General features: G+C 47.9%; 1 protein-coding gene across 1 annotated transcript in view; it reads left to right on the top strand.

Moving 5' to 3' along the window:
* The first annotated feature begins 1,701 nt into the window (after nt 1-1,701).
* The window catches only part of PolrMT (mitochondrial RNA polymerase), a 229,510-nt gene continuing 217,429 nt past the window's right edge, over nt 1,702-13,782 (top strand). Inside the window, 2 exon segments of the mRNA XM_068351814.1 lie at nt 1,702-1,859; nt 13,358-13,474. Coding sequence (XP_068207915.1) covers nt 1,739-1,859; nt 13,358-13,474 — 238 coding nt within the window. The 5' untranslated portion in view covers nt 1,702-1,738.

Raw genomic sequence — 13,782 nt, 5'->3', positions numbered from 1 at the left:
TCTATTCTTGTGGTGTCTTCATGATGTGCTATTTCATTTTCATATTCTATTTGTTTTTCTTCATTCCAAACTGAGTCTATTTTATTTTCATGCTTACAATATATAGTTTTCCAGTACTTGATTAATTCCTCTTTTGTTTCTTCCTTATTTAGCTTATTTCCTTGTTCTCCATAAAGTTGTATAACTTTGCCATGGGCTTTCTGTCTGTTCCTTATTCTATCAATATTCTCCCAGAGTTTTTTTATTTTTATCCATTTTTATTTCTTCTGTTGTCTTTTTTTTTTTCAAATCTAGTAATTTCCTTCTTTATCATTTCTTGCACTTCCCTCTTCTTTTGACCATATCTCTCTTCTAATTCCTTTTTTACTTCGATATTGGATTCATTTCTTTTCTTTCTGTTTAAATCCTTCCTTTCCTTTATGCCTTTTCTTATTTCATCGTTCATCCAGGGTTGCTCATGTACCTTTTCTTCATCAAGAACTTTCCTTTTATATACTCTTGCCAATTTTTCTTCTGCAGCCTCTTTTATTATCAGATCCATTCCTTCTATTCTGTCTATCTCTTACGATTTCCTCTACTCTTGTTGTATATTCTCTTAAACTATTTTCATCTGTCCTAAAGTATTTTACTTCCTCCCATCTTCCTTTATTAAAATTTTTATTCTGGTCACTCATGAATTCCAGTTCTATAGTGATCAGATTATGATCTGAGATGTCAAAGTTCAATTTTTCCTCGTCTATAATCATTTCCCTAAAGTGTTTAAAGAACAAAAAAAAAAAAACAAAACAAAACAGGCACAGTGTAAAATCCGGACGTCGGATGCCGTCCGGGAGAATAGAAAATCGCTTGTATCACTGGGAAAGACTCGAAAATACACCTCTTTTTTTTTTTGTGACTGGTAATGTTCACTGATACTTTCTGTTATTTTCTGAATAAATGTTCGAAAAATATTGGTTTATTTTCATGTTATTGAGAATAATCTCAATCGGACGTCAACATTACACTAACTGGGTAAAATAGCGGGCAGTTAGATAGTGTAATGTTGACGTCCGATTGAGATTATTCTCAATAACATGAAAATAAACCAATATTTTTCGAACATTTATTCAGAAAATAACAGAAAGTATCAGTGAACATTACCAGTCACAAAAAAAGAGGTGTATTTTTGCGTCTTTCCAGGTGATACAAGCGATTTTCTATTCTCCTGGACGGCATCCGACGTCCGACGTCCGACGTCCGGATTTTACACTGTGCCAACAAAACACGTGTTTCAATACCCGCAAGAAAAGACCTAAGAACGTCGTCTGCTCCATAAACGATTACATAAATAACAAGACATAAATAGTTTTCTTCTTTATTCTAATTCTTTTATTTTCTTCTTTCTTTTTTTTCCACGTCTGATATATATATTCTTTTCTTTTCTCTATTCCTTGTTTCCAAATGAAAAAAAAAACAAAAAGAAAAAAAAAACCACGTGTTTCAATACCCGCAAGAAAAGACCTAAGAACGTCGTCTGCTCCATAAACGATTGTATAAATAACAACAAACAACAAAAGAGCATCAAATAATCGGATTCCTGTCGCTAGAGAATAAGAAAAACGCATCTTGTGTTAGTCCGAAATATATACATTTATTGAAAGCATTCGAATCCCATCGAGTATTGTTAAAAACCCTGACCTTTATGATATACCCAATCTGTTCATTTGTATTTACATCGTTAGTAGCTTAAGACGACGGCATGGCACCAGTATTCTGTTTGTGTAAAGTTTGGTTACCTAACTCGAGATTTGGCATTCGTCTCTTCCAGTTAGACCCTGTTGTGTTCAAGCTGAAACATGGAGGGGGCTTTTACAAAAACAGTAAGTATTTTCTTGAATATTATTTACATTTGTAAAGTTGAAATACTCCCAAGTCAAGCCTTGGGCCCTCAAATTGTTTATGGAGACCATTGCTTTAATTTTGAAGTTAATATTGGCCTACTTCGACCAATTGAATGTTTATGTCTTCTTATTAGGTTTCAAGACTTGTTATTCCAGTTTCGACCTGTAATAATAACAATCGGGGTGTATGTATGATAGCGACCACCTGTATATATTATTATGACTAACTTAAAATACTAACCTACCCTTAGGTTTCATTGTAGTGTATTACAGGGCAATGTAACCTAGAAAAAAACTACTTTTTCTTATAGAAAAAATTACGGTCTTCGAAAATGACACTCGTTCCCGTTGCAAATGAATAGTTTCAGAAATATATATACATCTATTTCCTCCGATAATGGGGGACCCCCAGTGGGAACTCGGGGTTTTGGGTGGGGAAAACATACCGGGGAATCGATATATAAACGTAAAACAAACCTTTTCTTCTCTATACATTACCTTCTTGTATGGATTATAACCGGAGGAAAATACAAAACAGTATAACTGGGTAAACTTTGGAGGAGCCGTTGCTAAGATTATTTCATGAAAAAATACAGTAACCAGTGCTGCCAATGTCTGATGTAGATCAAATGTTAGCATTCCATGCTAACATCAGCACCCATTTGTACGTTCGTTTGTGCATACCAGTTTTCGGTCTGCGCAAATATCACTCCCCCTGCGCAGAAGCTTCCCCCCCCCCCATTTAATCTTTTTATTATCGTATTATCATCTCATTTTATATTCCCATTCAATATTATTTATCATACATTCCATTTATCTTTCTATATTGGGTTTATTTCTTTGGTTATTTCCTTTTCTCTCCCCGGTTTCACATAAATACTTGCTCTGGACTAGTTTCCTTATCCAGTTCATTCACAGTAAAATCATCTCATTTTATAATCCCATTCAATATTATTTATCATTCATTCCATTTTATCTTCCTATATTGTTTTTATTTCTTTTCTTTTGTTATTAACTTTTCACTCCTCTGTTTCACATAAATGCTTTCTCTGGACTAGTTTCCCTATTTAGTTCATTCATGTTTACCCGCTAGTCTCCTTTCTTTTTCCCTTAACCAATCAACAACCGATGCCTATTCAAAGTTTACACAAGGGGGTTGTCTACAGATATTTCCCTACCCCCCCTTCCTTTATCTCTTTGAGTCGTCTGTTCATGCCCCTTCCTCCAATCCCTTTTGCGTTGTAACCTTTGACCCAGTAAGGTGTGCGTCATTTCAAGTGAGATTTATTTTGTCGTATTTTTTGATGGAACAAGTGATAGAAACTTGTAACGGCTGCAGTATTCCGTACCTAAAAGCAGTGGCTAAATTCCATGGTGATTTTTATGATTCTTCAGCCAATGTTGATTATTTCCTTAAATCACACAACGTAATTCCTCATCGTTTACAGTGCCCCAAGTGCCGTTCTCTTTTATCTTATAGAAAAGACATTCACGTGTTTTATTGTAATTCTGAATCCATCATACCTAAAACTAAGAAGAAACGTCGTTGTGGTTATACCGTTACTGCCTATAAAGGTAAATTTTTTGGGAAAAGTCGTCTACGAGTTAATCCGTCAGTCTCACCCTCCCGTGACCCACAAGTTTCGTCGTTTTCTTCATAAAAGTAAGTCATTCCTCAATAGTCATTATATGTGTTTTGTGACCGGGGTACTTCTAGGCCAAGTTAGGTGGGTTTGTTAGGTTCTGTGCCCTTTTTGTACTTTTTATATATTGTGTAATAGTTATATGGAAGAATTATTTGAAATACGTATGGAAATATTTAGCATTTCTACCGCTTGTAATGTCATCGTGTCGTTGGTAACTCTGTACCATTCTTCATCGTTGGTAGAACTGTGAATCATTGGTAACGTTGCTAATGTTATCGTTCTCAGTACAACGTTGAACAAGTGCTTATTTTTAAATATTTTAACACAACATATATGTCAACAGTGATAATATTTAACCATTTTAACAGAAAGTATATGTTTTCCTGTAGGAAATATCATGATTTAACCGGTTTTCACCTTCACTTCATCCGTAATAACATCAACCAATTTGTCAACTTAAAGTTAGTCGGATTGGTTGATCTGTTTGATTCCGGTTGAAATGGTCAAATTTGGTTAAATCTCGTTATTTACTATAGGAAATCATATATTTTCTGTTCGAAATCACACCCTGTAATACAATACAAATTTACCAAACTTTTTCCCCTAACTTAACCTACAACCCGTGTCCTTAACTACTTACCTATCGGGAGGGGGCTAAAGCCCCCTTGCAACCCCCCTTACACTGGCATATTCTATGTTAGACATAATAATATATACATGTGGCCGCTATCATACATACACCCCCTTATTTTCACTGAAAATAAATTAAAGTTTTACTGTATTACAGATTCTCATTTCGAACAGAAAATATATGTTTTCCTGTAGTAAATAACGTGATTTGACCGAATTTGACCTTCATTTCAACCGCAAACCAACAGAACAACCAATTCGACTAACTTTTAAGTAACCGAACCGGTTGCTGTTATTACGGTTGAAATGAATGTGAAAACCGGTTAAATCACGTTATTTTGTACAGGAAAACATATATTTTCTGTTAAAATGTTTAAATATAATGTATTTTATTATTTATTTGTTCCGTAACTGCATACAAACCACGCTATTTACATGGGGTAATTACTTTGGCGACAGCCGGTGACGAGCCATAAAGTTTTAACGAGGGTTTCCTACCCCACCGCTAGTTAGCAGGGGGTAGGGAGGGGTAGCTAGCTACCCCTCCCCCCTCACACACACCGGTGAATGATCCACTTTACTTTTGGCTCGGAGAGACGACAGACCTGTCAGCGCTCTCCTCTCTTTTGACTGCCATAATTTTTGTCTGCTTTTTCTTTCAGTGTTTGTGTGTGAAGTTGGCCTCTACTCTCCTTATGCGCACTTGCCCTGGACTTCCCGGCCGCCCTTGTGGGACCTTTATGTCGGCCGTGGAAACTGATTCTCACTCCTTATACCCCCAGTCTAGGGGCCAACGGTGTGATAGTTCTAATTTGTGCATTGAGTGTAGGGAGTGGTCTACCTCCCAGTAGGAGAGGTTTGCTCGGCGACGTAAGAAGAAGGCTAAGAGGGATTTTTCTCCTTCCGAGGTTTCTCGGAAGAGAGAAAATCCTAAGTCTTCTTCTTCCGCCGCCCATTCCTCCTCCGAAGCTCCCGCTCGGGCGGCCTCTTCCGAGAGGCCGGCGAGAGGTAGCGTAGACCGTAATGTTGATGTCATTAATCGATCCCGTGGTGAGGGAGAGGTCGTTGCCTACCATAGCGAGGCGGCTGCACCTCCCCCCTCGGAGGAGGTATTTGTTTCTAACAATGACCTTTTTCAGCTTTGGGCTTCCTTGGGGCTACAGGGTTCGCCCTCCAAGGAAGCCTTGTTTGGTATGATCAAACGGGGTGCGGCTGCCGAACAATCGTCAACCTCAGCGGACATAGATCCTCTGTCTGTGGTTGACATTGTTGTGTCGGAAACATCCCGTGGGTCTGACCAAACTCCTGTTCCTGTGGCTGCGGTAGCAGAAGGCTCTGTCTCCCCCTCTGAACATACTTCGAGGGAGGAGCTTAGTCCCACGGTCTCTCCTTCCGTTGAGACTCCCTCTCGGGGGAGTTCTCTGGTAGAGACGCCTCTTCGGAGGCCTATTGATAGTCAGCCTGCTGATCCCACGGCCCCTCGTGGGCGTATAAGGTGGAAGGCTCGCCCTCCCCTTCGCCGTAGAGGCCTTCCTTCCCCCTTCAAAGGGGTTAAGAGGCGCCTCTTCGGCTCGTCGTCACCACAGTCCTCTGCGGAGGAGACGACTCGCCGTTCTCCTGATCTACCTGCTACCAACCTGGACCTCTCCAGGGATCGTTCGCGATCCCTGTCGGAGGATGGTCGTCCTTCGGGATAATGTGAGCTGTCTCCTCAACCATCCACATCTAAAGCTGCTGACGCGCTTTACGCGCCGGAGACTGCCACTGCGCAACCTCCTGACCCTTCGGGGTCTCAGGGACTTGAGCGCGCAACTGCGCCGCTCGCCCCTAAGCGTAAGGCTCCGCCTGCGCACCCTGCTGCTGTTGTTCCTGTCGTTCCTGACAAAGCGACTCGGCGCTCACCCTTAGGCGTTCGCGCCATTGTTCCTGTTGCTCGCCAGGGTTCCCCTGTGCGCCCACGCCCATCGGCGCCCCGTCACCCTCCAGCAGTTCCTGAAGTAGCACGCAAGCGCCCAACTGCGCAAACACGCCCTGTTCCTGTCATAGCGCCGCCGCGCACTTGCGGCCAGTTCCTGATAAGGCGCCTACGCGTCCACCAGTGCCCCAGCGGCCTCCAGCGCTCACGCGCCCTCCGGCACCTCGCCGGCCCCCTGTTCCTGTTTCACCGCACGCGATCCAGGAGGTTCCTGAGTTGGCGCAGAGGCGCCCACAGGTTCCTTCGGACTCATCGCGCCCTGGGGGGGAGAGACGCGATATGTGTCCCCGCGCAATTCCAGCTCCAGCGCTCACGCACACCCCAACGCACCCATGTGCCGCTTTGGGCCCATCGCGCCCACCTAAGGAGGTTCGCGATACAAGGGAGGTTCACGATACGAGAGAGGTTCGCGATGCGCGCCCGCGCGCAGTTCCTGCTATAGCACCAACGCAACCACGCGTCACGACGACTCAGCTTGTCGACCCAGAGGTTGCCAAGTCAGCGCACGGGCGCTCACGGCCGCCTCTGGAACCGCGCAAATCTACCACTGATACGATCGCGTCCGACTCACCCAAATCGCACCCTGTTCTTGCTTCGCGCCCCGTGCCTATCTTTAAGACAGCTGTGGTGGCGCAACTAACGCCAGAACGCCCTCACGCGGCTCGCATCTCGCGACCTCCGAAGCAGCGAACCCCGACGCTACCTGTTCATGATGCACGCCCACGATCGCCAGCGCATCTAGCGCTTGCACAGGCGAGTAAACCGGTCTAGCCAAACCGTCATCAAACCTCTCGTTCCCAGGTCGCTCGTGACCCTGCTCCCGCACTATCGCGCCCTCAGCCAGTCCTAACGGACACCCGCTCGGGCGCTCCTGTTATCACTCGCCCTCCGGGGCTGCACCAGATCACTGCGTGCCCGCGCGTTCGGCCGCCTCCTGTTCCAGCTCCTGTTCGCCGCACGCCCACTCGCGCTCGCGGGCATGTTCCCGCTCTGGCTACCGTGCGCCCCCACGACCACGCTCCCGCTCTGTCTCCAGCGCGCCATCGCTCCTGACAATCCTCCTGCGCACCATCGCGCCCCCGCTCCCGCGATTTTCCAGCTTCGCGCCCTTCTCGTGTGCGACCCTGATCTGGGCCCATTATACGAGCCCCAGCGCGATCGCCGGTAGGCGGTTTCTTCTTTGTCGCGTTCCCCTCCCCGCAAGCGCAGACCAGCGCGCTCGCCAGAGGGGGAATGCTCCTCGGACAGGTCTAGGGATTCTTCTCTTACAGCCCTGCAGGCGAACCCTCGTGTGTCGACTCCTCCTAGGGATCCCTCAATCCCCTTCCTTTTAGAGGGAGTGTCTGACAGCGCTGCTGTCAGTCAGCATCCCTGGTTCGACACCCTACTCAGAGCTCTTGTGCGGGCGATTAAGCCAACACTCTCTGATTCGGGTCGCGAACCAGCGGCTGCTTCCTCCCCCCTGAAAAGGAAGAGAGGAGTCTCTCCCTTGGATCCTTCTCCGAGGCCTGTGCTGTCCCCGCGTAGATCCTTGCGCAAGGATCCTACTCCCCCTCAGACCTTCTCGCCCTCTCCTGCGGAGGAGGATTACCCCTCCTCAGGGGAGTCGGTTGAACAGGAATACTCCCCTATCGCACCAATGGTGGATGTTCCTCCTCTTCCCGAGAGGTCTCCTCGTCCCGAGGTGGAGAAGGACTTGCCCTCTTCGCTTTTAGAGTCCTGCATCCCTCCCAGGAGGGAGCCTAAGGACTCTAAGACGATTCCAAAATCGTCTACTAGGATCAGACAGGAACAGTCCAGAGCCGTAGAGGATGCCCACGTTTCCCCCCAGGAAAAAACCTCTGGGGTCCGGAGACTTCGCTGCAAGTCTGACAGGAGGCGAGCACCAGGAGTCAGAACACGCGTTCTGGCAGGTCCTGACTCTCATGAGGAACCTTAATGGGATTCCAGACCCTGAGGTCCCACCTCGTGAGGGTAAGGACACGGTCCTGGATTGCGTCTACGGCACTCAGAAGCCCTCTAGAGCCAGCGCAGCATTGCCCTGGTCCCAAGGGATGAAGAGCGTCAGAGACAAGATCGAGGGCCAGCTCGCGGAGCTTGCCTCCTCCAGTAGATCCAGTGCCGGAAATAAGCTCCTCCCTCCTCCTCGTGTCCATCAGAGGAGGTACTTTGAAGTCCTTGAGGAGTCTTCGCTGAGCCTTCCCTTACATCACTCCGTGGAAGGACTCACAGGGGGAGTCCCTCTTGAGAGGCTCTCCAACCGGCACGTATCCTTCTCAGCCACTGAGATCCAGAGCCAGGAGAAGGTAATCAAGTGCGCTATGCAAGCCACTGCATGACTCGACATCTGGCTGGGGTCTCTGGGCATCCTGGTGCGGTCCGAGGATCTCTCCAAGGAAAGTACCAGGAAGGCGCTGGAAACTTTTCTCCTCTCGGGCACTCGGACCATCGAGTTCCTGTCCCACCAAGTCTCGAGCTTGTGGGCCAACACAATCCTCAAACGCAAGAACGCTGTTGTCGAGAGGTTCCACCATAAGGTTCCCAGCGCCGAGTCGAGCAGGCTCAGACACTCTTCCGTCCTCGGTAAGAGCTTGTTTGAGCCTAAGGACAAGCTCTCTGCCGAGAGGTGGCGGAAATCCAACCAGGATTCCCTCATCCATAGGGCCCTGACATCGAGGCCCTATAAGCCTCCAGCGGTTCAGCAGCCCCGTCCCGTCATGAATACGAAGAAGACTACCGTAGCAGCGAAGCTCAAGGTGTCTAAGCCCTTTCCTGCCAAGGGCAGGAGGGGGAAGAAGTCCTCCAGGGGAGGCAAGAACCCTAGAGGCTCCGGCCGAGGCCGGAAGCGCTAGGGTTGGCATTCCCCCCGCGTGTCCACCAGTGGGGGGATGCCTGCAGAGTTGCGCAGCAAGGTGGCAGCAACTCGGGGCGGATGCCTGGACGGTCTCCATGATATCCCTAGGGTATCGCGTCCCGTTCACAGTATCTCTCCCTCCCCTGTCAGCGAATCCAGTGTCGTTGAGCTCTTTTGCCATGGGATCAGCAAAAGGGCAGGCTCTTCGGGCCGAAGTCCTGACCATGTTGGCGAAGGACGCTCTCCAGGAGGTCGTGGACGGGTCCCCAGGCTTCTACAGTCGACTCTTTCTTGTGAGAAAGGCGTCTGGAGGCTGGAGACCAATCATCGACCTCTCGACACTGAACGGGTTTGTCAAGCAGACTCCGTTCAGCATGGAGACGGCAGACACGGTCAGACTTGCAGTGAGACCACGAAACTTCATGTGCACACTGGATCTTAAGGACGCGTACTTCCAGATCTCAATCCATCCGTCTTCAAGGAAGTACCTGAGATTTTGCCTAGACAACAAGATCTACCAGTTCAAGGTGCTGTGTTTCGGTCTCTCCACAGCGCCTCAGGTGTTCACCAGAGTCTTCACCATCATCTCTTCATGGGCTCACAGGATCGGCATCTGTCTCCTTCGGTACCTGGACGACTGGCTGATCCTGGCAGACTCGGAGGCATCCCTTCTTCGCCACCGAGACAAGCTCCTCGAAGTTTGTCAGGATTTGGGGATCGTGGTAAACCTCGAGAAGTCCTCTCTGCAGCCCTCTCAGAAACTGGTACGGTATATCTAGGCATGATCATAGACACCAATCTCCACAAAGCCTTCCCATCAGACAAAAGGATAGCGAGGCTGAGGAAGGTTGCGGAACCTTGCCTCAATCGAGAAGAACTCCCAGCCCAATCGTGGCTTCGTCTCCTCAGCCACCTCTCCTCCCTGACCCGTCTCGTCCCCAACAGTCGCCTCAGGATGAGATCCCTTCAGTGGCGACTCAAGTCTTGGTGGAGTCAAGGACTCGACTCCCCGGACATCCTGATCCCCATGGGATCTGCGGAACGAGCGGACCTCAGATGGTGGGTGGCAGACGAGAACCTGCGAAAGGGAGTGGATCTTCTCGTCTCTACCCCGGATTTGATGCTGTTTTCGGACGCATCAAACAAGGGGTGGGGTGCCCACGTTGTGAACCACAGGGCCTCAGGCCTGTGGTCAGAATCAGAAAAGTACCTCCACATAAACCTGCTAGAGATGAAGGCCGTTTTCCTGGCCCTTCAAAAGTTCCACCAAGTCCTGGCGGGCCACTTTGTGGTGGTGATGAGCGACAACACCACGGTGGTGGCTTACATCAACAAGCAGGGAGGTACCTTTTCGGAACAGCTGTCCCATCTTGCAGTAGAGATCCTGAGATGGTCCGAAGCCCGCTCAATATCACTTGCGGCTCGCTTCATTCCAGGCAAGAGGAATGTGCTCGCCGACAGTCTGAGCAGAGCGACGCAGATGGTGAGTACCGAGTGGTCTTTGGATCCTCGGATAGCCAACAAAGTCCTGACTTTGTGGGGTTCCCTGACTGTGGACCTGTTCGCTACAGCGTTAAACACAAAGCTTCCGCTGTACTGCTCCCCAGTCCCGGACCCCAAGGCCCTCTGGCAAGATATCTTCCAACAACGGTGGGACTACGTCGACGTGTACGCCTTTCCCCCGTTCTGTCTGATGAGGAGGGTCCTCAACAAGACCAGAACATCGGTCAATCTCTCGATGACCTTGATAGCTCCGCTATGGCATCATGCAGAGTGGTTTCCGGACCTTCTGCAGCTCCTCACGGAGATCCCGAGGGAGCTCCCTCCACGTCACGATCTACTCACAACCACACTCCAACTCCTTTAACAAAGCCGTAGCTTTGCTTCGATTTCACGCCTGGAGACAATCTAGCATCTCCTCAAAGAGAGAGGATTTTCGCAACAAGTTGCGGAAAGGATGTCTGGCCACCTGCACAGGTCATCCGCAGGAGTCTACCAGGCGAAGTGGCGAGTTTTCTGTGGTTGGTGCCGTGGAAGGGGTATCTCTCCCCTCAGTGCCACTTTACCAGCAATAGCGGAGTTCCTTGTGTATCTGCAGGAAGAAATGCCCCTTTCAGTCTCGGCAGTGAAAGGCTATCGCTCAGCCTTAAGTCTTGCCTTCAGGCTCAAAGGAATGGACATTTCCTCCTCGCTGGAACTGTCTCTTCTCATACGGAGTTACGAACTTACCTGCCCTCAGTCGGAAGTGAGACCTCCTCCTTAGAACGTGGTTCGGGTTCTCAGGTCTCTTAGGAGGCCTCCCTACGAACCATTACGCCAGGCTTCTGATCGCCACCTTACCTGGAAGACGGTGTTCCTGCTAGCTCTGGCCTCGGCCGAGCGAGTCAGCGAACTGCATGGTCTCTCCTACGACGTCGCCCACTCAAGGGGATGGGGGGAGGTAACGTTCGGCTTCGTCCCTGAGTTTGTTGCTAAGACTCAGAACCCGGGAGTGCCGGACTCTAGGTTCGACTCTTTCCAGGTCTCGAGTCTTCGTTCTGTAACAGATGACCCAGACCATCTCCTACTGTGCCCAGTCAGGAGTCTGAGGTTGTATCTTAAAAGAACAGCTGCAGCCGCCCCCAGGTGCAAGCTCTGTTTGTTAGCGCCGGGGAAACGAAGAGGAGGGTCACCAGGAATACCATCTCGGCCTGGATCTGCAAGGTGATCCACCTGGCCTTGAGTTCTGACCCTCCTCCGTCACGGTGCCCTAGGGCGCATGATGTCAGGGGCGTTGCTACGTCCCTGGCCTTCATGAAGAACTTTTCGATGACGCAGGTCCTGCAAGCTGGGGTGTGGAAGCGTCAGACCACCTTCACGGCCCACTACCTACCTGCAAGACGTGACACACAGACGGCTCGATACGTTTTCTATCGGCCCAGTGGTGGCTGCACAACAGCTGGTCTTACCTCAGGACAAGTAGCAGAGGGTTGAGGGCATTGTTACCCGGTTTTACCATGTGTGAATGAAAAGATCAGTCTGGCCCTTTTCTTTTCTTCATCCTCTCCTCCCTTGGAGAAAAACAGCATCCTGGGTCCTTTGCACAGCTGACCTTGAACCTCTGCAGGTAAGCCATGCTTCCTTGTGTTCCTAGTATTAAGTTGTAATACTGTCATGTCCCCATACCCTGACGAGGTGGTATTGGGTAGTCCTAGCCTAGATTTCCTTCTAAAGAACTCCAGGTCAACTTCCTAGGCCATGTCACTGCTCACCTTCACACACGACTTATGTAGGCTGCAGCAGCCCCTCAGCTGTCTGCGAGGCGCAGGGGCCCTAACCCTTGAGTTGCTTTATGAACTCGGGTTAAGGGCCCCCGGGCAAGCCAAAGCCAGTATGGCAGGGGACTTACCTCCCTTCCTAAGGGTTAAGTCACCCCATGTAAATAGCGTGGTTTGTATTCAGTTACGGAACAAATGACAAATTCGTAGGTAATTTGTATTTTTCCTAACGATACAAACCTTAGCTATTTACAGTTATGTGCCCGCCAGCCCTGTCCCCCAAGATAAGTCCTACCTCTAAGTAAAGTAGATCATTCACCGGTGTGTGTGAGGGGGGAGGGGTAGCTAGTTACCCCTTCCTACCCCCCCCCCCCCCCCCCGCTAACTAGCGGTGGGGTAGGCAACCCTCGTTAAAACTTTATGGCTCGTCATCGGCTGTCGCCAAAGTAATTACCCCATGTAAATAGCTAAGGTTTGTATCGTTAGGAAAAATACAAATTATCTACGAATTTGTCATTTTTCTTAAAGATACAAACGTGGTATTTATACATGCTTGCCTGCCAACCCTGTCCCCCATCAAAGTCCTACCTCCAAGCAAAGTGAAGCACAGTCACAGGTGTGTGTGACCCCTGTCCCCTGCTAACTATCGGAATGGGTAGTTAACTCTCACTGCATTCTAATGGCTTGTCCTTTCAGCTTCGCTGAAAGTAATATCCCTTTAGATAGCTACAGATTTGTATCGTTTGAAAAATAAAAATGACTTCCAAATTTGTCATATCCTTCAGATTGCTCAGGCAGTGAATAGCATTTGTATATTAGTAATGAGATTTCATCTTGTGGTAAGATGCTCACAGGAGAAAAAGAAGGAAGTCTTCATTTGATGAGTGATTCAACCCTGGACTTTCTCTTATTGTAATATATGTTATAGAATACTGTAATTGAAATATGGTAAGAGGTTTGCACTTATTTAACATGTATTAACTTGGGTATTTTTTTCGTGTTTGAAAAAATAGTTTGACCTTGTGTTTGTACCATTACAAAATTCAAGAATATTTAATGCAAGGATTTTCTTGTGAATAAATGATTTTTTGTTGATCAATTTTCTTTTTCTTCAGATAATTGTGGACTTGATGCTCCAGTACGATACCAGGGTACAAAGGCAGATACCCACAATCCTGGAATTCGCTCCAAACATCGTACCAAGAAGAAAACCTTTGTTGATATCATTAGAGGTTAATGCTCACTTCTGTATTGTAGTATTTTAAATGTTGGTTTTTATATAGTTTATAGATTGATAGTTCTAAAATAAACGAACTGTTTGTTTCAACGATAAAACAATATTTTCTTCTTATAAGTAGGAGTATAATTCCAGTACAAGCTGAAATGGCCATTAATTCATTAACAGGGTAGTTATACTATAGGCGAGCTGTGGAGGGAAGCCCCACCCACGGTTACTTGGCTTGTGTGGCTTTCGGCCATAGGCAGTATGTATGTACTTGTGCTGCTTCTCAAATTTCTGTCCTAGTCTTTTTCTATTTAC

The sequence above is a fragment of the Palaemon carinicauda genome, chromosome 28 (assembly GCF_036898095.1).
Source record: "Palaemon carinicauda isolate YSFRI2023 chromosome 28, ASM3689809v2, whole genome shotgun sequence".
Taxonomy (NCBI): Eukaryota; Metazoa; Arthropoda; class Malacostraca; order Decapoda; family Palaemonidae; genus Palaemon; species Palaemon carinicauda.
Note: the sequence above shows the minus strand (reverse complement) of the source record. Positions and strands in the feature narration are given on the sequence as shown.